Source organism: Chanodichthys erythropterus, chromosome 5 (genome assembly GCF_024489055.1).
Source record: "Chanodichthys erythropterus isolate Z2021 chromosome 5, ASM2448905v1, whole genome shotgun sequence".
NCBI classification, from domain to species: domain Eukaryota; kingdom Metazoa; phylum Chordata; class Actinopteri; order Cypriniformes; family Xenocyprididae; genus Chanodichthys; species Chanodichthys erythropterus.
Genome location: NC_090225.1, coordinates 23,190,859 through 23,216,284, shown reverse-complemented (window position 1 = coordinate 23,216,284; position 25,426 = coordinate 23,190,859). Strand labels below are relative to the sequence as shown.

General features: G+C 37.1%; 1 protein-coding gene across 2 annotated transcripts in view; it reads left to right on the top strand.

The window, feature by feature from the left end:
• si:dkey-157l19.2 (NHS-like protein 3) overlaps window positions 1–24,113 on the top strand; it is a 32,927-nt gene extending 8,814 nt beyond the window's left edge. For both annotated transcript variants that reach the window (XM_067386618.1, XM_067386619.1), the window contains 6 exons: window positions 4,566–4,814; window positions 18,568–18,705; window positions 18,825–18,868; window positions 19,039–19,180; window positions 19,326–19,436; window positions 19,544–24,113. In XM_067386618.1, the coding sequence (XP_067242719.1) occupies window positions 4,574–4,814; window positions 18,568–18,705; window positions 18,825–18,868; window positions 19,039–19,180; window positions 19,326–19,436; window positions 19,544–22,821 (3,954 nt within the window). In that variant the 5' untranslated portion in view covers window positions 4,566–4,573 and the 3' untranslated portion in view covers window positions 22,822–24,113. The remainder of the gene's footprint in view (window positions 1–4,565; window positions 4,815–18,567; window positions 18,706–18,824; window positions 18,869–19,038; window positions 19,181–19,325; window positions 19,437–19,543) is intronic.
• The last annotated feature ends 1,313 nt before the right edge of the window (window positions 24,114–25,426 follow it).

Here is a 25,426-nt window from a genome sequence, read left to right as displayed (position 1 = left end):
TTAAAGGTGCTAAAGAGGATTTTTTCATCGACTGAGAAACCAAAGACTGTTAGTGAGTTTTTGAAACGAGCGCATGCGTAAGAACAGCCCCCTCCTTCACAGCTCATTTCGAGGGAACGCCTCCCAAAACTCATGCATGAGTATTGGAACACGAGTGTTTACCACCGGCATTCGCTGTGTCGTGTTAGTGGATTCATTATGTTGGACTCACCGCAGGTAACTCATAATCTGCAGTTGTTACTCCTGTCTCCTGACAAAAACATTGCATGCGGCGCCTGTGGAGTGTGGAAAGTTACTGGAGCGCGCAGTCGCGCTCGTCTCTCACAAGGAACGTCACGGCAGTGATTGACAAGCCAGAGGGCCAATCGTTTACGCGATCATCGTTTGGCTGATGTTTTTAAGGCCCTACCTCGTGCACAGATGATGTATATTAATATTATTCCTGTCAGTGCACCTAATAAAGTCTTTTATCAGTTAGTAAAGACAGTTTCAAGAAATATTGCAAAAATGTATAAAACAAAACTTCCTCTTTAGCACCTTTAATTCGATAAATGTTGTACAGTTTATCTTCTAAAAAAAAAAAGCCCAATTTTATGTAAAAATGTACTATCGAGGCAAGAAAGGCATGTTTAAAGTCACATTTGATATTACTTCTGATTCATCCATCATACTGGAAATGAATCTAATTCTGAAATGAATAATTCTTCCATTGCACTGTGGGATTCATCTTGCAGTTATCTTGTATACTGCACATTTTGGCAAATGTAGTGAGCCATCTGTGTATAGTATACATACTATATACTGCAGTAGTAGTAAGGGTAGTATGGAGATTACTAGTGCAGTTCTATGTCCAATTATGCAATGCACTCAACGTTTCCAGTGTGACAAACAAACAGGAAACCATTGTGTTTTAATTTATTTGTCTTGACTTATTTGTTTGGACTGAGTTTAGATGTTAACTAAAAAACAACAATCTGAAATGACGATAATTACGTACCTGATGAGGTCATGTAAGAAAGATAATAACATACAAGCTACTGCTTGAAATGTTTATCTGCATAATGTGCAATGTTTCACATACTTTTTAGGCAGATGTCAGTTTTTGGAGGAATACCACAAAAAATGGTTGTTTTGAGTACAAAATTTGAATCCACCCTAAAACTATTGAGTCACATGACACACAAACACGCCTTTTGGAATAGCAGCACATTTTTCTCAGGGCTGTGAGAGTTTCTGTATGGGAGTGTGTGCAGTAATTGTCTGCAAGCGTGCTTATGTATGTGTGGATTAAACCATAGGCTGATCATCTAAACAAAACAGACCTGTGATGTCATGCAAATGAGTTCCTAACATGTATATTATAATAACTAATATTATGTAACCAAATGCAAATGAATCATGTGCAGCTAGCAGAGAACATGTGAGTCAGTGTATCTAACTCTGATCCTGGCTCAAACTGATGTGATTACAGTGAGGAGTGGATATGCTCTGTAACTGCTGGTTATGCTGTTTGTTTTTGTGCATTTCCATGGCGACTGACTGAGTCAGAATGCTGCACTCTGATTGGTCTGCTAAATGGAGCTCTGCAGCCACGTGAGGATGTCCTGCTCTCAGTTTCACTCACACACATGAAATCAGCTCCAGTTTCCTCATTTTTAACACTGTGTTAGTGTGTCTCTGTACATTTCTGCTTATTCTTTTTTTTTTATTTATTTTATTTTTTTTTTCAACATCCATCTCACTCTAGCTATCCCTCTTCAAATGAGCTGTTTATGTTAACCGGCATCATTTTCAAGTTGCTGTTTACTTTTATGCCTTGTGCATTCATGTGAAGTTTTGTTCTTTGCTTCTCTATTAATTGTGTAAAATGACCTCCTTGGATAAATACAACTGCTGGGTGTGTTTATCCAAGATATAATGCCTTGTGTTTAAATGTTTTACACATTATGAATGTGTGTTTGTGTGTGCTGTGTAAGGGTGTGTATCAGTATCTGTGTGTGTAAGGGTGTAGCTGATGATGACTAGGTGTTCAGGAATGAGACTCAGTCTCAATTTTGGTGTGCGATGCACATCATTAGGACCAGAACCTGATGTTACATGGACCACCAATGTTGGCAACAATTCCACAACAATTTTCTCTTTAGAGCAGGGCACCAAGGAAATTTTTTTTTTTTTTTTTTTTTTGAGGGGGCGCAAGTATCAGTCCTGGTTCAATTGGTTCGCTAAGCAAGATATGTTTAAAAGGAGTTGCTTGCACTCTTTAAAGACTGTTGAATTCTCTCTCTCTCTTTTTAGCTTGCTTCCTTTCTTGTCGCAAGGACTGGTGGATTCTGATTGGCTGTTAATGTTTTTATCATTCCCCAGCTAGAAAAAAAGTGATTGTAATGATATGCATTGTTAGAGGTATGAAAATTTCAAATAAAACAACAAATAAAATTAGCAGCACTATGTACTTTTTGGTTGCATAAACATTAAAATAATAACATTAAAAATGATGGCCGGATTTTAAACAAACAATAAATATTGGTTGGGTGACTTATAACATGTTATCTACTAACATGTACTACATGTTCAAACAACAATTTTTTTTTTTTTTTTTAAATTATGAAATTACAAATTATAGGTATTTTATCAGCTCCATAAACAAGTCTACATACATTACTTTATTATCCAAAGTGTTGAGATGTTTAGAATGCACGTTAGTTTATTTTCCTTCTACTAGTTAAAATGTACAATTTGGTCTGATTTTTCGCCTTGAACCAACCAAAATGGTTGAATGAAAATGTCAATCCTCTTGCTGACAGTAGGTGGCACTTATGAAACAGCAGAAATAGAGCTACCATTTACACAGTAACAAAGCAGCTGCATTTATAAGCACTACTTTAAAAGTACATTTTTGAAAATGTTAATTTTGCTTAATGCTTAACAGTATTTTACCATGAGTTTTTCAAAATGCGATGGTAACACTTTAGTATAGGGAACACATAAAAACTATTAACTATGACTTTTCCCTCCATAAACTCCTAATTTAATGCTTATTAATAGTTATTAAGGTAGTTGTTAAGTTTAGGTATTGGGTAGGATTAAGAATGTAGAATAAGGTCAAGCAGAATAAGGCATTAATATGTGCTTTACAAGTACTAATAAATAGCCAATATTCTAGTAATATGCATGCTAATAAACAACTAGTTAAAAGACTAAAATAAAGTGTTACCATTGCAATAATCAAATATGATTTTAATGATAATTAAAATGGAAATGGTAATAACAACTGTCAGGAATTTCATTGTGGTTTGTCGTCAAACCGGTAACCGTTTCATCACTAAGCGTTATCGTTATTATTGTCGACTTTGCTATTCTCATAAAATTTGAAAGATTATTAAAATTGTATAGTTACTATCATTCATATAGTTATCGTCTTTGGGGTGAATCGGCCTTTATAATTATTATTTTAATAAACCAAGCTAAATTGCAGTGCAGTTTTACAGTGTGGTTCTTGTTTTATGCTAGATAGAACATTTGATATTTCTTTCCACAGGAAAAAAAGTATTTTCTGCAACATTTAAGTTTTACATGATAATCTGTAGAAGCTGCGACTCAGTTGAACTGACTAGTGTGATTGTTAGCATTTTAGACATTTTTCAACTTAGTCAGCATGAAATTAATTCACCCTTTCTGTTTTATAATTGCATGCTATATATCTCATTGCGAACGATTCATCATGTATGTTTGTTTGTTTTTTTGACCATGTAATTAATGATTTAATCAAAATAGCTCAATCTTATGGAGAATGCCAAACTTCAATCATTTAATCAGCTTAAACACATCCCTTTCTTACAGTTGACTGCAAGATTGCAATCATTTTTGAGTGCAGTGACCACATCTAAAATCCAGTCAACAGCTGATTCATACAGTTTTTTTTTTTTTTTTCCGATAATCAGTTTTACTCAGATGTACGTCACAGTAACTACAGAAGAAAAGATTTGTCACTACTTTCATTTCATTGCAATTTTAAGTTTCAAAGATTTTTAGAATTTGGTTAAATCTGAGAGGACATGTCACTGCATCATTAAAATGAAATATTACTTCTGTAATATATGTGACAACCGAAACACGGTTCAAGTGATTCCTCAGAACTGCATTCTACATAACTGAAAAGGTTGAATTTCCAGCGATGCTAGAATAGTTGTTTAATGGTAGATAAGTCAATTCTTTTTTCCTTTCTGTTTTTTTCTGCTTTTCCCATAGAGATGCAGCACTTGAGTCTTTTATGACTCTGAAGAAATAATTATTTGTCTTCTATATGGCATTTATATGCGTAAAGACATGTACAGACATAAAGAGAATCAAAGACTAGCATTTAGCTTTTGCTCCGTATACTTACATATTGTGAAATAATGTTTCACTCCTTCTCTATGTGAAATTCACTGTATAGGTAAACATGAAAGAATGAGCAATTAATTTTAGGGGTTGATCTAGTGTCCAGGTAATTTACAAACCTCACAAAAACAAGTTTTACAAAACCGTGTGAATCATGTGAACTATTATTTCTGTTTATGTGTCAGGCTGCACAATGTCATCTGGCCGTGAGTCTGTGGGGGATCTGATTCCTCCAGATATGCTGCAGGTGTTCACTCAGGACGGGCAGGGCGGCAGGGGTAAACGGGGCAAGAGACGGGCAGCATCCTTCAGCCGTGCATTCAAGTGGTTGAAGAGGCAGCGCAGGAAAAACCGCCGACGCGCTACAGAGATGCGTGGAGACCTGCTCGCCACTGGATCACCTGTAGAACTACCACCATCTACACTTAACACAGGTAATACTTTACCAACATGTACTCCTAACAACAGTGTTTCTTTATATGCCTATCGTTCTTCAGAATCAGTTGATGTATGGGTTTTTGTTTGCTGTTGGGCCTGTTTCTTATTTCCTTCTCACTTGGAAGAGTTTTGTGTCCGTATTAACCATATATGAAACTAGTTTCACATCAATCATAACATAAACAGGTTCTGTTAGCAGATGTGTCTCCGGGAAATTAAAGAAAAAGGAGAAGTTGTGCCCACACAGTGTTTGTTGGAAATGAATGTAGAAAATCCAGCAACAACAATTTCGGCATGAATAAACCCATCTATAAACGAACATATGTACATTTTGGCACTTTTATTTACATTTTATCAGTTCATGCCATTCATTCCTGGGAATCAAGCCCACGACCTTGCCGTTGCTAGAGCCGTGCTCTATTGTTTGTGCTACAGGAAGTATTTCCAAGACTAGTCCAAAATTAGTAAATTATCAAATGTACCAGACCAACACATTAACCAACCAATGTTGTTCACTTTGCACATTAACCCTTAAATGCATGACTGTTTCACCAATCATTCTTACATATTCGGGTCTTTATCGACCCGGATCTATATCTAACACTGATGGATCTCTACCTGTCGCAACAATATAAAACTCCTCTGATATTAGAATAACAATTACAGAAGAATAAAATAAATCATATTTTGTTACCTTTTTGGAGCTTGAAAGGGTTCAGTTTGAGCAGATGTTTATTGCCATCATCACTGTCCTCGTCAGAGCTCATTTCCCAGTAAATTCAGCAAATAATAGGCTAGTTTTATGTTTGAGTTCACGAATATGAGCCCATTCGCGATCTCAAACGTATTATCAAAACTATATAATTTTCATCATCTTCAAAATCAATATTTCGATCACTAACAGCTTCAGCAGATCCATCCAGGGACAGTTAGTCATATTTGATTGCGTTCAGTACTTGCTCTGCAGTAAATCGCTGTTTTTCTTATTTCGTTTTCCATCTAAATGAGTCGTCACTTCAGCATTGTGTATCAGACATTGCCACCTTGTGGAATAAAGGTGAATTGCACTTATTCTGTCATCTAAGATTCAATTATTGTTGTGCAGAAAAAATATACATACACTCATACACACCTCGGGTCGTTTGCGACCCTATACAATTTTTACAAAAAATGAATACAAAAATTAGGCATTGTTTTATCAGTTTGTGATTTTTTTTTTTCTTTTTTCTTGTTATATTCTTTATAATGAATTGATTGAGGAATACCAAGAAGGTTGATGTCTAACTTTAAAAAAATGAATGAGGAGGAGGGTAGTAAATGACGGGTCACTAAAGACCCGAGGTATGCATTAAGTAATGATTGTACTCAAATTCATTTGGTCAACACATGCTTGTTTGCTTGGGGTAGCTTTATTTGCTCAGTAGGCTGTTAGGACAAGCTGTTTTGCCATATAAAAATACTTTGAATTTGTGACATTTGCAAATAAGAATATTGCTTTAAAATATAAGCTATGTACTGGTGGAAAACATCGCTCAACCATTTTTAAGGACTTCATACAGCAACATGGCAACTAATCTAACCTAACTACTGCACTAACTAACTGAGAGGTTAAGTTAGGTTTGTATTTAAAGTGTTTAAAATGTATTTGATCTTGCCCAACTAGTAAACGGAGGGTATGTGTTTTGATTTTTTGGGTAATGTGTTCAGACATTCAGTCATTTCTCTTCAGACAGTGTAATTAGTAGAGTCATCCCATTATAATCTAGAAGAAGTCATTAGTTTGGGTAAGTTTGGTAAACTTTCCAGCGTTCTCTGGCAGTTTTAGTTTTAATACTGGTATAAATTATAACGCAGCAATGAGCAGCTTTAATAGTAAATAATATCTTTTGAAAAAGTAGCAGTCTATCCTTTCTCCAGCTATGTTGTTTTGTTAATTTCATTCCTAATTATTAATTAACCAGGGAAGTTTGATGCATCAAATTACCCTTAAATATGTATGTGTATGTGTGCTGAGAGTAGTCTGGAAAATGTTTGCCTTATGATTATCTCAAATTCGTCATGAGTTTTCCAAGCTGATATTTCAACATGCCAGGAAGATAAAATTTGGCCTCTACTTGAGGTCACTTTAAGTGGTGTTTATTTAAGTGTGCAGTACATTTGTGGTGTAGTTTGGGATCAGAATCAGGATTGGATGCATGTTAATTGTCTTGTTTATGTTTTTTTTGTGTGTGTTTTGAATGCTTTGTGAGCTGAGCAGACAATGAAGGTTCCACATGGGCTGTAATAGCAGGGAGACCTTTGTGAGAACACACCTCAACCCCACCCATTTACTGAAGCATGAATCCACTCACACACACACACACACACACACACACACACACGGTGGGCTGACAGAACAGACTGTGGCTTAATGATCGATGTGGTGCGCTACCACCAAAAATAAACAGCTTTTATGTGATTCTCCTGAGGGTGTGGTCACTACCTGCTGGTGAAGATGGTACAAAAAGCAGCAGGATGGATTATTTAAACACTTCATACTCGCCCTGATAAGGCTGAAATTAAATGTTTAGCATGCAGACCATCATGACGTAATGTGACTCACAGTTGATTTCAATAATGGTTAATGTAGCGTTTTTCTGATCTAATGACACAGTACTCTAAAACTGATTATTTTAGCCAATATTTGTGTATTTTAATCACACAAATATTCTTTTTCAGTATTTAATTAAATGTATTTGTATTCAACATTTCTTTGGCTTTCCCTATCTTGGGAACTGTTTCCACTGAGCTTGTCGCAGTGGATTATGGGATTGCCTTCTTCATGAAGGACACAGGCAGTTCTGCCTTAGAATTTGGCTAAAAGAAAGCAAATTAAGACGCCTACCTTTTGGGATTTGCTTTGCATTGGTAGTGCAACTTTGATGTAGCGTTTTATCATCTGTGATGTGATCATTCTGGGTTCTTGTGAATGACCCTGTGTTGATTCTAAGAATGTGTTACTTTAAAAACACAAAATCTAACCGTGTGTTTGGTAACTTGATAAGGTTATCTAGTGCGGCTCCCTTCTGATATGTCGATGACATTCAATCTAAGTAAGTGAACTGATTAGATTAGTTTGTCTGGGTAAATTGCTGAGCTTGATTTGGTGTCTTGTGACCAGTTGATTTTTACGTTATTATTTCTGCTTTTTGACACAATAATGAACTGATCATTCATTAGAATACAACAAGTAAAACATGCATTAAAATATTTTTATGATTTCTGTTATAAAAACTAAATAAATACTACGGTTCAAAAGTTTGCGGTCGGTAAGATTTTTTTTAAATGTTTTTTTAAAAAGAAGTCTGTTATGTTCAACAAGGCTGCATTTATTTGATCTAAAATAGAGTAAAAACAGTAATATTGTGACATATTGTTATATTTAAAAATAACTGTTGTTATATTTTAAAATGCAATTTATTACTGTGATGGCAAGGCAAGTATTAAGTGGCCCTAACTACTATGTACTTACATTTAAATTAATAATTTGATACAAAGCACTTATTGTGTACACACATGGTTTTACATTGTACTTATATTTTAAAAACACCTGCATGTAATTATACCTGTAATTATTTTCTGTAATTTCTGTAACCAAAGCTTTCCCTAACCTTACCCGTATCCACCTCAATAGGAGCAAATGTTTTGCAATTCAATATGAACCCAAGAAGTACATTGTACTTATTTTTTATGTAAGTACATAGTAGTTAAGGCCACTTAATATAAAGTGGGACCAAATCATTGTAATATGCTGTTTTGGTGATAAAATAATTTCTTATTCTTATTCTTCTTATTATTATTATCAATGTTGAAAACTGTTTTTTCAGGATTTGAGGATATTTTATACCGTCACTTTTGATGAATTTCATGCACCCATGCTAAATAAATACTGTACATTAATTTCTTTTTGAACAGTAGTGTAGCTTAAAAAGCTATTTGTCAAACCATGAATGACTGTCAAAAAAAGTTAAATATATATTTTTTAAAATGTTTATAATTGTTTATATACCTTTGAACATCACTTTAACCCGTTGAACTCACAGCGGTGTATTGTTTTGTTCTATTCTTTAATACACTTTGTAGCATGTTGCACTTTGTTACTGTTGTAATAATATTAAATTTGACATGATCAACCAGGCTCCATTGTACGGGGACATGGTTGTGGAAAAATATGAGATGAGAGGAAAAATAAGTCATTGTTTTTGCTTTCTCTCGCGAATGTTTTGCGTTCCCCGAGAAACTTTTTGTTCTTTGCAAGTGAGCGCAAAGTTTCTTGGGAATACAAACATTTTGCGAGAGAATGCAAAGTTTCTTGGGGGGAAAACATTTTTTTTCTTCTTCACCATGTCCCTTTAGGGGTTCTGTACCATTGGCTTACACCCACAGAAGTCAGTTTTATTGGCCAGATAATGTCGAAATACCTCAGTTAACAACTGCATATTTTCATTTTTGACATTTTAGTGCCTGAAGAAAGAAACCACATCATATTTTAGTGGTTCTCTGGATGTTTTATGCTATGAAAACGTTTGTACCTGTGAGGCCAGTTTTCAATATCTCACCTAGGGCCCCAAAAACCAGCACATGTTACATAGCAGTGTTTTATATTTAGGGCTAGGGGCTTGTTGTTCATACCCTAGGTATGAGCAATAGTAATAGTAATGCTTATTTTAGCAAGCACCATTAATAAGAGGGTCACAGCTACTGAGAACACGCACATAATATTGTGTTTTGCATCCTGTATCCCAGACCTTGCAACGTCAAAACTTCCTGTGGGATGTTGCCGGTTCTGTCTGAACAAAGAGCTGTTACTTTAAACCTGTTTCCCATGAAATGTTCCGCTGACACACACCTACACACACACACACACACACACACACACACATACAGCTCTTTCCAATCCAAAGTTTTGACATCTCATGTTTGAAGTTACATGCGTGTCAAGGGTTGCCACAATCCTAACCTTTCTTTTGACTTTCCTTTTCAACTCCTCATGAGAAATGCCAGACATTCCTCAACACCATTTAGAACACGATGCCTGTGTACATTTGAGAGATGAAGACAGACAGAGTTTGTGTGTGTTTTTTTGTTCGTAGGTGTGTTTGTGCAGAATTCCTTGCCTTCCTGAGCTTTGCCCTGGAGATTCTGACACAATGAACAGGTGTAAAGTTGGAAAACTGGTTCTCTGCTTGGCTCTTTCTTTGTTCCCAAGTCCTGTGAACAGAACCCAGCTCTGTGCTAGAACTAGACTGATTCAGACTGACCTTTAATATTAGTCATTGCCTCCTTTTTTTTTTTTTTTAAACCATAATCTTTCTAGACAACGTTCAACATCCATATAAAGCTTGGTATGTGTGTGTAGCCCCTTCAAGCCATAGGCTGTAAAGTGTTGATTTCAAATCTGATTCAGCTTGCCTGTTTTATAGCAAAGATTTTTCTGCATTCATGTATGCGACTTCCCAGAAGAATTTGGACTGAGCATTTGATATGACTTTAAAATGAACTGAAAATATATATTTTTAAAATTATAGTTTAAATTGATAGACAATCACACACTGTACAGATTTGGTTATGTGTTCTAAATTTTGTGCGCTTGCACTGCAGGGGTACCTGTTAGAACTTAACTTAAAGGTGCCGTAGAACGTGTTTTCAAAAGATGTAATATAAGTCTAAGGTGTCCCCTGAATGTGTCTGTGAAGTTTCAGCTCAAAATACCCCATAGATTTTTTTTAATTCATTTTTTTAACTGCCTATTTTGGGGCATCATTAAATATGCGCCCATTCAGGCTGCGGCCCCTTTAAATTCTCGTGCTCCCTGCCCCCGAGCTTGCGACTGCCTTAAACAGCATAAACAAAGTTCACACAGCTAATATAACCCTCAAAATGGATCTTTACAAAGTGTTCGTCATGCAGCATGTCTAATCGCGTAAGTACAGTGTTTATTTGGATGTTTACATTTGATTCTGAATGAGTTTGATAGTGCTCCGTGGCTAACGGCTAATGCTACACTGTTGGAGAGATTTATAAAGAATGAAGTTATGTTTATGAATTATACAGACTGCAAGTGTTTAAAAAATGGAAATAATTACGGCTCTTGTCTCCGTGAATACAGTAAGAAACAATGGTAACTTTAACCTCATTTAACAGTACATTAGCAATATGCTAACGAAACATTTAGAAAGACAATTTACAAATAGCACTAAAAATATCATGATATCATGGATCATGTCAGTTATTATTGCTCCATCTGCAATTTTTCGCTGTTGTTCTTGCTTGCTTACCTAGTCTGATGATTCAGCTGTGCACAGATCCAGATGTTAATACTGGCTGTCCTTGTGTAATGCCTTGAACATGGGCTGGCATATGCAAATATTGGGGGCGTACATATTAATGATCCCGACTGTTGAGTAACAGTCAGTGTTATGTTGTGATTCGCCTGTTCTTCGGAGGTCTTTTAAACAAATGAGATTTATATAAGAAGGAGGAATCAATGGAGTTTGAGACTCACTGTATGTCATTTCCATGTACTGAACTCTTGTTATTTAACTATGCCAAGGTAAATTCAATTTTTAATTTTAGGGCACCTTTAAATTTCAGTATTAAAATGATCATTTGGCAAGTGATCATGGGGCAAGTGACCCAAAGCAGCATGACCACTGGGAATTAAACTGTAGTTTGCAAAGCCAGTGAGAAAACATTCTAAATCAATGTTGCTTTAAAGATGCACAGATAAAATTAAAGGGATTAATACATGGACACTCAGAGTTTATTCAATACACTTTAATGCATGGGTGCAGCTTTGTGTTTTCCATGATGCCTGTAAGATAAAAAAAAATGTTGTATTATTGATCGATTTATGCAACAGTTGTACCTCTGCAGGGTTTAACTGTCGAATTAGCAAATATTACATTACTGTTATGTGATATAGGTGTGGCAGAGGCCTTTCTTACCTCTTTCTGAAAATCATCCAAAATCGAAACGCAGATTGTGTGCATGCATGATAAACCTGTAATCAGTCAACTTACTTTTCAAAGACTTCTGTATCGGCTTTTGATGAGAAATGTTTGCCTCAGTTAACCTTAACCTGCATTATGAATGGATAATGCCTCAGGGACAAATGGACAGTTTTACAAGGCAGATTAAGTTTAAGGTTGTTTCATACATCTCTGGTCTGCAGCAGCATGTTTTCATTACATTGCGCGTATTAACAGGTTACAGCATTGAAGCTGCATTCTTAAGCAGCGTGGCACTGCACAACAGAAGCGTAGCAGAAGCAGCTCTGCATGTAAAGTTTCAACACTCAGCCTACTTGTGCTGGGGTTGCACACTAAACGCAGCAATAAGCATATTTAGTGACACAATCTTTCACAATATACTGTAGCCTTTTATGAAGCAACACAAAATATGGAGTGAATGAGTCACCCATTGTTTGATAAAAGATGTCTGTCAAGTTTAAAACAAGTTAGTACATGTCAACAACACAAACAACACTTTCCGTTCAGTAAGTCTGACGGAATACAGACTATTGAAGCAGCTTATGGTTTATATTTTTGACTTTATTATTTAACATCTGGATGCAAATGTTAGCCCTCTCCATTAGTAAATAACATTTCATGTCATTCAAGTTTCTTAAGGTTTTTTAAGGTCCAATATTTAAATAGTCTTTGGGATGTGCTGGAGGAGACTTTACAGAGTGTTCACCTCTTGCATTGTCAATACAAGATCTTGACCAAAAATTAATCTCGATGGAAATAACATCACAACATTTATTTCCATTGAGAGGTGCATCATTTTTTGGTCAAGATCTTGAGCACTCTGTAAAGTCTCCTCCAGCACATCCCAAAAACTTAAATTAAAACTTAAGCATTAAAAGGTGCCGTAGAATTGAAAATTGAATTTACCTCGGCATAGTTAAATAACTATGTTCTAAATAGCTAGTTCTGTACATGGAAATGACATACAGCGAGTCTCAAACACCATTGTTTCCTCCTTATGTAAATTTGATTTGTGCAAAAGACCTCTGAAGAACAGGCAAATCTCAACATAACACCAACTGTGATGCAGCTGTCAGGATCATTAATATGTTCGCCCCCAATATTTGCATATGCCAGCCCATGTTCAAGGCATTACACAAGCCAGTATTAATGTCTGGAGCTGTGCACAGATGAATAAACAGACTTTATGCAGGTAAGCAAGCAAGGACAACAGCCAAAAATGGCAGATGTAGCAATAATAACTGACATGATTCATGATAACATGATATTTTTAGTGATATTTGTAAACCGTATTTCTAAATGTTTTGTTAGCATGTTGCGAGTTACCATCATTTATTACTGTATTCACGGAGACTAGAGCCATCGTTATTTTCATTTGTTAAACACTTGCAGTCTGTATAATTCATAAACACAACTTCATTCTTTATAAATCTCTCCAACCGTGTGTAATGTTAGCTTTAGCCACGGAGCACCATCAAACTCATTCAGAATCAAATGTAAACATCCAAATAAACACTGTACTTGCATGATCTGATATGCTGCATCACAAACACTTTGTAAAGATCCATTTTGAGGGTTATATTAGCTATGTGAACGTTGTTTATGCACTGTATTATAAAGTTGCGAAAATGGGGGCGGGGAGTGTGAGCATTTAAAGGGAATGCATGCTGAATCGGCTCATAGTTAATGATGCCCCAAAATAGGCAGTTAAAAAACTGAATATAAAAAAATCTATGGGGTATTTTAAGCTGAAACTTCACAGACACATTCAGGGGACACCTTAGACTTATATTACATCTTGTGAAAAAGCATTCTATGGCACCTTTAAGGTCAGTGTCAATTCCTGTGTGAAAATGATTCTTCATGCTCCCTCCCAACAATTCTTTCACAGTTTGAGCCGGATGAATGTTGACATTGTCATCCTGGAATATCTTAATACATGGTTGTTTAAGAAAAGAAAAGCTACACACTCCATCTTTAAGGGTTAAAAAAAACATTGCCAAACATATAACATGCTAGAAATCTAATAATCACTGTAATAATGATCCATCCATACACTCTTAAGTATTTGCCAATTAAAATCCTAACTGACTTTTTTTTTTTTTTTGGCCAGGCAGTATATATATATTCCAAGAACATTTTACCAGTTGAAAACCACATCAATTTTAATAATTAAAGATTATATATAACTACTAATAGGCAAGATGCAATTGTTGAGTGAAAAATGCCTTATATTGAGATTTTTTTTTTCTACAGTTAAAAAAAAAAGAGATTTAACTCCCACTGAAAAGTAAAAAAAAATATGAAATGCCCATGAGAAGGATGTCATGGGGTGAGCTGCTGCTAACAATGTGCAAGACAGACCTTTCAGGGTAGGAGATTGACTTAAAAGGTCACACCTTAGATTAGGGTCTATTATCTACGGCTTTTGCCTCCAAAACTCCCAATTACTTCATATTAATAGTTAGTGTATGGTATTTAAGTTTAGGTATTGGGTAGGTTAAAGGGATTTAGAATAATATCTGCTACCAATAAACAGCCAATATTCTAGTAAGAGGCATGCTAACTAGTTCACCCCCCTTTGTTCATCTTCAGAACACAAATTAAGATATTTTTGATGAAATCTGATGGCTCAGTGAGGCCTCTATTGCCAGCAAGAACACATTCAGATACCCAGAAAGATACTAAAAACATATTTAGTACAGTTCAGGTGACTACAATGGTTCAACCTTAATGTTATGAAGTGACGAGAATACTTTTTGTGAGCCAAAAAAACAAAATAACGACTTTATTCAACAATATCTAGTGATGAGCGATTTCAAAACACTGCTTTGTGAAGCTTTGAAGCTTTACAAATCTTTTGCTTCGAATCAGTGGTTCAGAGCGCAAAAGTCACATGATTTTCAGTAAAGCAGTGTTTTGAAATCGCCCATCACTAGATATTGTTGACAAGTCATTATTTTTATTTTTTGCCGCACAAAAAGTATTCTCGTTGCTTCATAACATTAAGGTTGAACCGCTGTAGTCTCATGAACTGTTTTAAATGTCTTTAGTAGCTTTCTGGGCATTGAAAGTGTTAATTATCTTGCTGTCAATGCAGGCCTCACTGAGACATCGGATTTTGGCAAAAATATCTTAATCACATCTAAATATACAGCGTTTTTCATTTCCAGCCCTTGTTAACAATTACATATCACTTATAAATGATTATATACATGAAAGCTCACTGTGCACTTGCTGTTGCTACTACATTAATGTGAGAAACGGGCTTAAATACAACTAGTGAGGTTATGATGTTTTGAAAACGGAGTAGTCTTTATGTATGACATGAAAAAAGTCCCAAAGTGCTGCCCCCTGCTGCTCAAAACACAGCAGCAATTGTCAGGGCAGGGCAGGGCGGTCCTGAGCTCCTGCCAACACACAAATTGCCTGTGGGATCCAGCTGCCAGTGATGAGAACTAAACTGCGTGTTTACATTGCTAATCTCTATCATTCATTCTAGCACATTGTGTTCCTCTTTCTTCCTCGCTTCTTGTCTTTTCACCTTTGGCTTGACTTTACTGATTAAACATTTAATAACCTTTTATTAAAACTATTCTGAAGGACAGCAGCATCAGATGCCTGAATAAAGTCTCTTGTAGTGACAAACTCAAGGTTTCATTCACAGAGCCAAGATAAACGTGTTTTTCTGTCACTTTGTTTTTGAGTCATTGATGGGTTTTGCTTTTAATAGAAAGCCTCAACTACCATGAATCATGAAATTTAGTTCAATTAAAGCTGAAGTTAAAGTTGATCAAGGAGTCTCTGTGCGAGTTTTATCCAATTCAAGACTCCTTGCAGCTGTTCTGACATCTGCCCTCAACAGGTCCAGGCATGTATGAGTCTTTCGTATTCTGTGCTGCTTTTATTTTGCTTTCTCAGAAGGTTATCAAGTTTTTCAGAAAATCTCTGAACTTCTGAGAATGCATTCAACAACGATTTAGGTCATGGTACAGATTATATAACCTATAGACATCAACACAATACTCTGTACACACACACACACACACACACACACACACACACACACACACACACACACACACACACACACACACACACACACACACACACACACACACACACACACACACACAGAAAGAGTATTTACCATTAGATTAGAGCTTTCATATTGGATACATGTCACTAATGTAGTTTTATAAAACAAATGACTTTAAATTCTGAATGGATAAGCCACGTTCAAAGATGTAAAATGTTGATAAATGGTCACATGAGACTGCACACATGACATTCAGATGTGGTCATGTAACATGTTTTGTTTTTCTACTGTCTAGTCAATTTAACTGCGTCATATTTAAAATTGTCTTTCTGAACTGTAGGGGGATTTATGATATGATTCCTGTCATAAAATTGAACATTGATTTCTTTAATCATATTGCCGTTGTGGTCATTTTATAAAGGCAATAAGGCATAAGAGGATATTATTTGCATCATGTCTAAGAATGCAGTCTCTCTTGGTTTTATTATACAGCATGATATCTTCCTCAGGGCTGAAATGATGAGCTCTGTGGTTGTTGAACTATTTTAAACGTTCCAAAACCATTGCAGGAACATTTTATCCGTGGTTTGGCTGTCTAAAGATGCAGATATATCCGTAGTGAGACAAACAGAAAGTACTCCACTAAATATCAACGACCACAAAGTTTCACTTTCTTTCCTCTTTCTATCACTTTTTCACTTTTGTTGTTCATTCTTAAATTTTTGGTTCAAGGAATTTATTCCCAGTTGAAAAAGCAGTGAATGTTTAACAAATTTAAAGAACAAAACTTTTTGTTTTGATGCTGCTTCATTTAAAATATGATCAGATCTTTCTCTATACGATGATTAATGAAGTTGGATGAGGAAGGCCAGTCACATGTGATATATGAGTGGGTGAGGCTCTTTGGTCTATAGGACATGTCTGACCTGGTTTGACATGGATTGAGGTTGGGTTTAGCATTCCCACTGCACTCCTTGCTGACCAACTATAAATTAATTAATTAAAGTGCAATATTAAAAGTTAATGTGTTAAGGGTCAGACTATGTATCAAATGTATATCTGTTACTGAACCATCTACAAGAATTGATATTTGTTGTTTTACTACTTTGATAGACTTTTGTCTGTTCTCTAGGTTGAGCAACAGGTTTTGTTCTCCTTAAGCATACATGTGAACTCAGTTTCTCTGTTCTCCTACTCCATCTAGTGTTGAGAAAATGAACAGGTTGAACAGCAGTCTTGAAGGAACATGTGAATGTTCCTTTAAGACTGTTGATCTACCAGAAATGGAAGTTTTGTCATTTACTCACCCCTTGTATTTGTTGTTCTTCCATGAAACACACAAGGAAATTTTAGGCACAGTGTGGACAAAAAAAACATCATAAATGTAGTACATATGAATGAGGCACTTTTTTCCAAGCATGTCACATTGCTCATATCCACTCAAAGTGTATCATTATTTTTGCTTTTTTAATTCTAACCTGAAATCTTAAGCCAAATATCATAGGTAATTAGTATTGGTATGGATCACACAAGTTTTAAGATTTGTGAATGATCAGAAGTCAGATTTTATTTACAGGCCACAACCTAAAGCCTTAAGAAACAGTACATAATTCATAACCTTAACCATACCTAAAGGTCCTTTATATCTCCTTCTACATTTACACTCTTGGTCTACCTTTTGTACTACCTTGATTTACTCTTGAAATTCAGACATTTTTCTAGCATATTTTAGCCTATACTTGAGTTATGGGATATTTATCTGGATTAGGATTACTAAAGCTCTCCAAATACTGCGTGTCAGTTAGTGAAGCTCTTCACTCTAAAATTAGTGTGTGCTGGCGCACTCTTCAGCAGAGACTAAGGATGTAATCACGTTAAACTCCAGTGGTAATTCAGACATGGTGCTTTTGCTGAATCAAAATGACTGTTCTCTTCTGTCCTTCTTTAAATCAAAAGGTAGGGTTTTTTTCTTTTTTTCTTTTTTTTTTTTTCCTACAGATTTTGTCAGATGTCACATTTTTGTCAAATATGGCTGGAAAGTCTTTTAGCTGTCTGTATTATGCTTATGTCTAAATTTCAGTATGCAATATCATTAATGTAAACATGTAAAGTCGTGTTTACATGTAAAGGGTGAATGATGTGTTCTGAACAGTATTCTGTTTTTTAAAAGTTTGTTCTTCAGAGGTTTTTTACCAACATTTTACATGGTGAATAATTGTGTGGTCATCGCAGTACAGTAAATTACAAACAACTTCCTGATTGCGATGCTGTGAATAGAAATGAAAACTGGAAAAAATGCTTCTGAAGACCCAAGTCACCAGAAATAATGAGTGAATTAGCAGGGTGAAATCAGGCCACATGGTTAATTCGAGCATGGTCTTTGCACAGTGTGTCAGGTTACAGGACAGTCAATCTGTAGTGATAAAGTGTCACATTAGGATGAAACTAAAACACAAGAAAAACCCTGGTTAAGTGAATGAGATAACTGACTTTCCATTAACTTTAATTGTTTCTGAAGTCACTATATTATTTGCTAGTAAGCAGTTGTTTGTGTGTGTATCTACTTTTAAAACATCAAAGCCCTGTAGGTTTGAAACATCCTATTCTGTCTTTATAACAGTGTATTTGTCTGTCACCTGCATAGATATTAAATGTTTTACTTTGTTTCTCTATCTGAAGGCCCTAAAGAGGAAGCTGTGGTTGCTGTTTCTCTTCAGAAGTTCCAAGAAAATGTGTTTGTGGAGGTTGATCGGCCTAAATATGTGTTAGACCTTCATACAGAGGCCCAGCAGGGCCTAAAACTGCAGCAGCAGGAGGGTATGACAAAACAAACTCCAAATCAGAGTCTTAACAGACTTCCTTTTACTCTGAACCAAATACTTGCAGCATATAGCAGTTCATTTTATTGGGTTAAGTGATAATGTCTTCTGTTCCAGATGACAGGAATGGGATTGACTACCCTGATGACCAAAGTATGATAGTAAGTGTTCCTCCAAGCATCAGTCAACCCTCAGTTCTTATTACGATTGTATTTAATTCTGTTCCCACTAGAGTGACACTGTTCTATAAGTAAAATATATTATTGACTACTTTTAAATTGCTGATGGACGAATGTAAATTTAGAGGGTTAACCATGCTGCTTTACTTTAGTCAACAGTAACAGCTCAGACTGAAGACAGCATGGCCTTTAGTGAACTGAGAGGCTTTGAGTCTGAGAGCACAGCTGCTGATTCTGTTTCGATGCGCTCCTCCATTTCCTCACGATCAACACGCTCAGGGCTCAAACGCCAAGGTGACACTTTCAGACATAAACACATTATTAGTCATATCCATTTTTGCCATAAAAAGACCATGGCCTGGTATCCTTATAAAGTGCTTTATGATTTCATAGCAAATACAATGTCACAGCAACATTGTTTTCTATTTCCTTTCTCCAGCCTCAACGTTTAGACCTTTGAAGCCAGATAAGTCTGCAGAGAAGACCAAGTCTCGTAGGAAACACATGAGAACTGTTGTAGGAATTCCTCGACACATCCAGAGAGAACTGGGTATGTTTTACTGCCATCTTCTGTAATGTACAGCTTGTCTTTTAAGTTATTTAGCAGAAAACATGTAATGTTTATTAATTTTATTTTTTAATCAATTGTATCTGAAGGGTTGGACAGGGCAGCATGGATCACCACCAGTCCTTTTGATGGCCAGATGTCCAATGGAGACGTGATCATACCCGCCATAATTTCCACTGTGGATGGTGCGTCTACCAGCTTTGAACGAGAAAGCTTACAAGACCATCTACAGGGCAAAGAGAACCTACACACAGTTAAGAAAGACAACACACTGGCAAAACCCAAAGATGACATCCTCCAAAGATCTGTGAATAATTCTGTAGATCCAGAAAAGTTTGGAGAAGGCACTCTTCTTGTTCCATGGACAGAGAACCCAGCCGGTGCGGTCATGTCCATCTCACCGCAGGCCACATACATGTCTAAAATCATTCCAAATGCTGTACTTCCACCATCTGTGGATGTTGTGGAACTCAGTCGCTGCCAAAGTCGCAGCAGTGTCCGAACCATCAGCAAGAGCAGCTTGGTGTCAGCCAGCCCAGCATCCACCCGTCCATCCTCCAGAGCCTCTTCAAAATGTTCCACAACCTGCTCAGACTATTCTAGGTGGAGTAACTCGGGATCGTCCGAGACACTAGTATCCGATTCCTCCACCATCTCCAGCAGTAGCACTCCCCGTGTGGCCAGCAGAGGGAGTCAGGTTGAGAACATGGCTAGACCGGTCAAGATGAACAACCATGGTTCCCATATTGCATCTAGAAATACTCATGTGAATGGGGATTCTACAGAAGAGGAGGATGGCAGAAAAATGGGATCTGGTGGTGCTTTCACACGTAACCTATCAGTGGTTAAACGGAGCAAGATGCCTCCAACTCCTCCCAGCAGGTCATACTCCTTACACGGGAAACAGACCTGGAAAAGATCTGAAAATCCTTCCACTCCAGAGGTATCACCATACCCCACTGTCATTTCTGTATATGAAATGAAGGTCACCACTCCCGAGTTAAACCCTAAGAGAAGCATATCTCCTTCCAATGGACAGAAAACTACGCCAGCTGAGCTAAATATATACAGAAATAACCTTAAAAAGTATTCCGTCACCACACCCCATTCATACACAAATGGCACCAGTAAGCTTGCTGAACTGAAGAACACCCTTCTGTCTGCAAGTTTAATTAATAGTAACAATTCTTCCCCAGCTGTAATGGCTCTCCGGTCTCTGATTGATATTCCTAACCATCCCAAAGTACTGGCTCCCCCAGCTCCTCCACCAGAGACCTGGGCTCACAACCAGCGTACTTTTGAACTTCTGTGTGGGCCTGGCCCTGTTAACTATGCACGCTGGGCTAAAAAGAGAGGTCTTAAAACTGCAGATGAACCAGACTTGACCTCATCAAATGGTGACACCGCATCAATGTTGCAGGCAGTGGAGCTAAAAGGCAAAGTTGAATCCTTAGCACCAGCCGCAAGTGTCACCCCATCTCCATCACCTCCCCCAGAGCATTACCCACCAATGCCAAACATCAGCCAAGACAAACCTCCTCCACCCCCTCCAGACTTTGTTCCTTCATCTCCTACACTAGCCGCCAAAGCAATAAAGGACTTGACTTCTTGGATCCCTCCACCTCCTCTGTTTCCTCCTCCAGCGCCTCCAGTTGGCACAGTTTCTGCAACTCCTGTCACTGTGCCAAATGATACAGACTTCCCTCCGCCACCCCCACCATTTTCACCACGGTCTTTACTTATAATGCCTCAATTACCACCAAATGTTCCACCACCACCACCACAAGTTCCACCTCCACCCACACCACCTTCTGAACCACAGAAAATCCCATCCCCTCTGCAAGAATCCCAATCTTCGACACACAATGTGTTGGTAACATTATCTGTAACTTCTCAACAAATCAATGTTCCTCCACCTCCACTACCCACTGATGTAAGATCGCAACAAGTGATTGCTCCTCTTCCTCCACCAGTACCCATTGATGTAAGATCTCAACAAGTCACTGTTCCTCTTCCTCCTCCACTACCTACTGATGTAAGATCTCAACAAGTCACTGTTCCTCTTCCTCCTCCACTACCTACTGATGTAAGATCTCAACAAGTCACTGTTCCTCTTCCTCCTCCACTACCTACTGATGTAAAAATGGAGGACAGACTAGATACAACAGAAACGGAGAAGCGGACAAGCAGTCCCTCTCCGGCCAAAGAGGAGACCTCCGGTCCAGTGGTCACACAGTCTCTCTTACAGATGGTTCGTCTCAGGTCGGTAAAGTCCAATCAGGGTCAGGCTATAGATCTCGCTAAATCATCACAACCAAAACCAAAATTAGGTGTCAGTCAAGAGGTGCCTCCAAAACCAGTTAGACGATCTTTGATTATGACATCACTGCCCCCTGATGTGGAAGCTCTGTCTGGTACAGAGTCAAAAAATGAATCTCCATCTGTCAACGTGCGCACAAACACAACAACTGTATCAAATACTCAGAAAGGGTCAACTGAACCAAAGACTACAGCAAATAACATTGTTCAAAAAACCCAAAACACAACACTTGAGCCAGCATGCTCATCAGCTACAAGTTCAACCACTGAACCAAGTAACACTTCAGCTCCTACTGAACCAACAGCTAAACAACCCTGCTCTGAACCAGAACTCAAACCCCAAACACTCAAGGAACAAATCCAAGTTGCAGCACCTGCTACCCTGCCGAACACAATGGGACCAAAGGACCAATCAATCAGTGAGCCAAAGTCTCAACTTCAGGCACAAGAACTCAACAAGCCCCTGCAAAATCCAGAGAAGCAATCAATCACTGTTGAAATACCCTCAAAGTTGGAGGGTGAGCAGCCTAAACCCCAAACACAAACACCCACTGTCTCTTCCAAGCCACCCGTAGTGTCTTTGCCAGCTAACCCCTCCATGCGTCTCCAGGACGCTATTCGTCTGAAGGCTGCTGCAATGTCTACAACAGAAAACCAAGCAAAGCCCTTTGGTCTGCGCTCTCCTCTCCCAGTCGTGGGTGCTGTACCCAACTCCCCTGCATCTATGGCCAGCTTCATCTTCTCCAAGAGCCCAAAGAAGGTCGTAATAGAGACACCGTCATCCTTAGAGGTTCAGGCTGACCTGAGGAAGACTCTGGTGGCAGAGTTAGCATCCGTTTCTGATTCAGCCAAGTCTAATGACTCACACAAGACTGCTAACAAAGTTCCTCCACCTATTTCTAAGAAACCCAACACTAAGGTTGAGAGCATTGTTCAGAACTCTGCAGAGGCAGAGTCTGTTGCCAAGACTGAGGATGTGCAAAAAGAAACTGTACAAACTGCCGGACAGGGAGTACAGACAGAAAACTCTGAGAGAACAACAAATTAATGAACATGTGCACAAATGATTTAACCCTTGAGATTTTGCTTTTTCGCAGATAAACCAGGCTTTAGATCTTAGGATCAAACTGCTTAAGCAATTTTGAATATAAAATACTAAAAAAGTCTTTATGTACAGATAGGCATATTGCACTTTTTGTATACTGGTTTAGTGTAACTGATTCTCATCCATGGGAATGCATGTCACTGGTATTTGGAAATGATAAATATTTTTATTTTATTTATGTGTCCTCAGTTATAGACAGAAGCCATGCTACCTTCTAGTTTGTTGAACTCCTACCTACTGGTAGCACTGTAGAAAACAGCAGGAGAGCACCATGAGAATGATGTTTGCAAGTTTGTAAAACATAGGGTTTACCAATCAAACTCTAAAGTGGAATTTTAGAGGTATTGGTGTAAAATGAATATAAGAGCATTACAAAGGAAATGAAGGTAAAGAATGTAAGTAAGATAAAGAATGAAAAGAAGCTAAACAAAAAAAAAAGAAGAAGAAGAAGAAGAAGAACAGTAAGTTGGGAGCATGGAACACTGATTTTGGGGTGGGGATGTGTAATTATTCTTTTTTCCATCTATGATATTTGCTATGTACCATTTTATAAGTCTATATTTTACTTTTAAAACACAATCATTATATGTGATTGTAATACTAAAATTAGCACTCCCCACCCTAAGTATTCAAAAATAAGAACGTAGACGAGGAATCTGATCAGGTGTTTGAGAAACAGAATGTTGGAATCAAATGAATGGAGTAAAAGCTGTTTTCTCACCATTGTTACTGCAAGTAGGGCCAAGCAAAGTCAGAAAGCGGTCAGAAAGTCATGAAACCGCATAAACAAGAGGTCTAAGGTGTAAATCTCTGTTAAATGATTTCTATTGCTTTTTTTATTTTTACAGAGAAGTTCGTTAGTTTACTCTAAGTTGATGTACATTACAGTCTACACAGACTGTGCAAATAAAAGGAAATGAATGTTTTTAATATATGATTTTTTTCATGCACTATGCTAACTTGTTTGATTTTGCTGTTCCTTTGATTTCAGCTCTTTGTCCCTTATTATAATCTCTATAAAGGAGAAATGTCTTATACTTACATATTGTTTCAAAACAGATTATCTACAAAGATAAAAACAATAATGTTTATTCATGTTTAACAATGTTTCATCTTATGACAAGATTAAAGACTGTACACAAAGTTACTAAAGTAGCTACATGCTGACTTCAAATCTGGCCATGTTTTTTAACAGCTTATACTTTTTATCAAATATATCAGACACTGCAATATTGCAACATTACAAATCATTCAAATAAAAGAATACATTATATACAATCACATATATTTTGAGAACTATTGCATCAGAACTGTAGTAGTTTTTAAAACCCAGACAAATGTGGGGTCACAGGAAGAATATATTCAGCTAGTCAAGTGTTCATTCAGTCAAGTGTAGACCAGTGAAGGTTTAGATATGACCTTATCATTTTCCTGCTTCTGTTTAATATTTATAGAGTGGTTAAAAGGGGATTGTTGATTTATGAACATAATCACACATAACACTGAACAAGGACAGGAGGAAGAAAAAAAGTGTTTTACATTCACAGAATGATGACATTGTTCATCTGGTGTGATCCTAAATTTGGACAAGATCTATGTCTTAGATCTCCAGCGCTCCACAGACATTTTATTTAATTATTTGTCAGCTACCATGGACATAAGAACCTACAACAGTGTTTTGTCTGTCTCTTCTTCTTTTTTAAGTGTCCTGTTACAGTGAGAAATTATAATGATATTGTAAAGTGTCTCTTATAAAGCGCAAATATCCAAAATGGTTTTACTTACGGTATCGGGAGCAATCAATTCTTGAATTATCTGCAACTAAAATCAGCCGTGTTATCCAAAATCAACAATAGAACTATCAATCTTCACCTTCCTACCGCATTAGCAGATTTAGTTAATATATCCTCTCCGAAAAAATTACTTTCCAAAATATACAAAATTATAACTAATTCAAATAAAACCTTAACTTTACCAACAATTAAATGGGAAGAAGACCTTTCGATTGCTCCTGATACCGACTTCTGGACTCAAATTTGTAAAAATATTTATTTCATGACTAAAAACGCCAACCTTGAACTCATACAGTACAAGACTCTTCATAGAACACACTACACTGGGGAAAGGCTGTCTAAAATGGGATTCACATCAGAAATTTGCTCACATTGCTCACAAAACTGCCCAGACACATATATCCACGCCACATGGCACTGCCCACCCATTGAACACTTTTGGAAAGACGTCACTGAATCCCTGTCCCGCCTCATAGGCTGCCACATCCCATTATCCCCCTCCCTCTGTCTACTGGGCGATCTATCAACTCTCAATCAGGAAATGACAAACAAAAGGATGCTTCTTGTAGCCCTAACCATCGCCAAGAAAACTATCTTCTTGAACTGGAAATCCCGAAACACTATTCACTTAACGCACTGGAAAAATTTGCTCATAGACTACATCTCTTTAGAATATTTTTCATTTCATTACAACTGTATATCGGAACCACAACACTCCAGATCAGACCTCCTTCAACTATTACAAATCTGACACA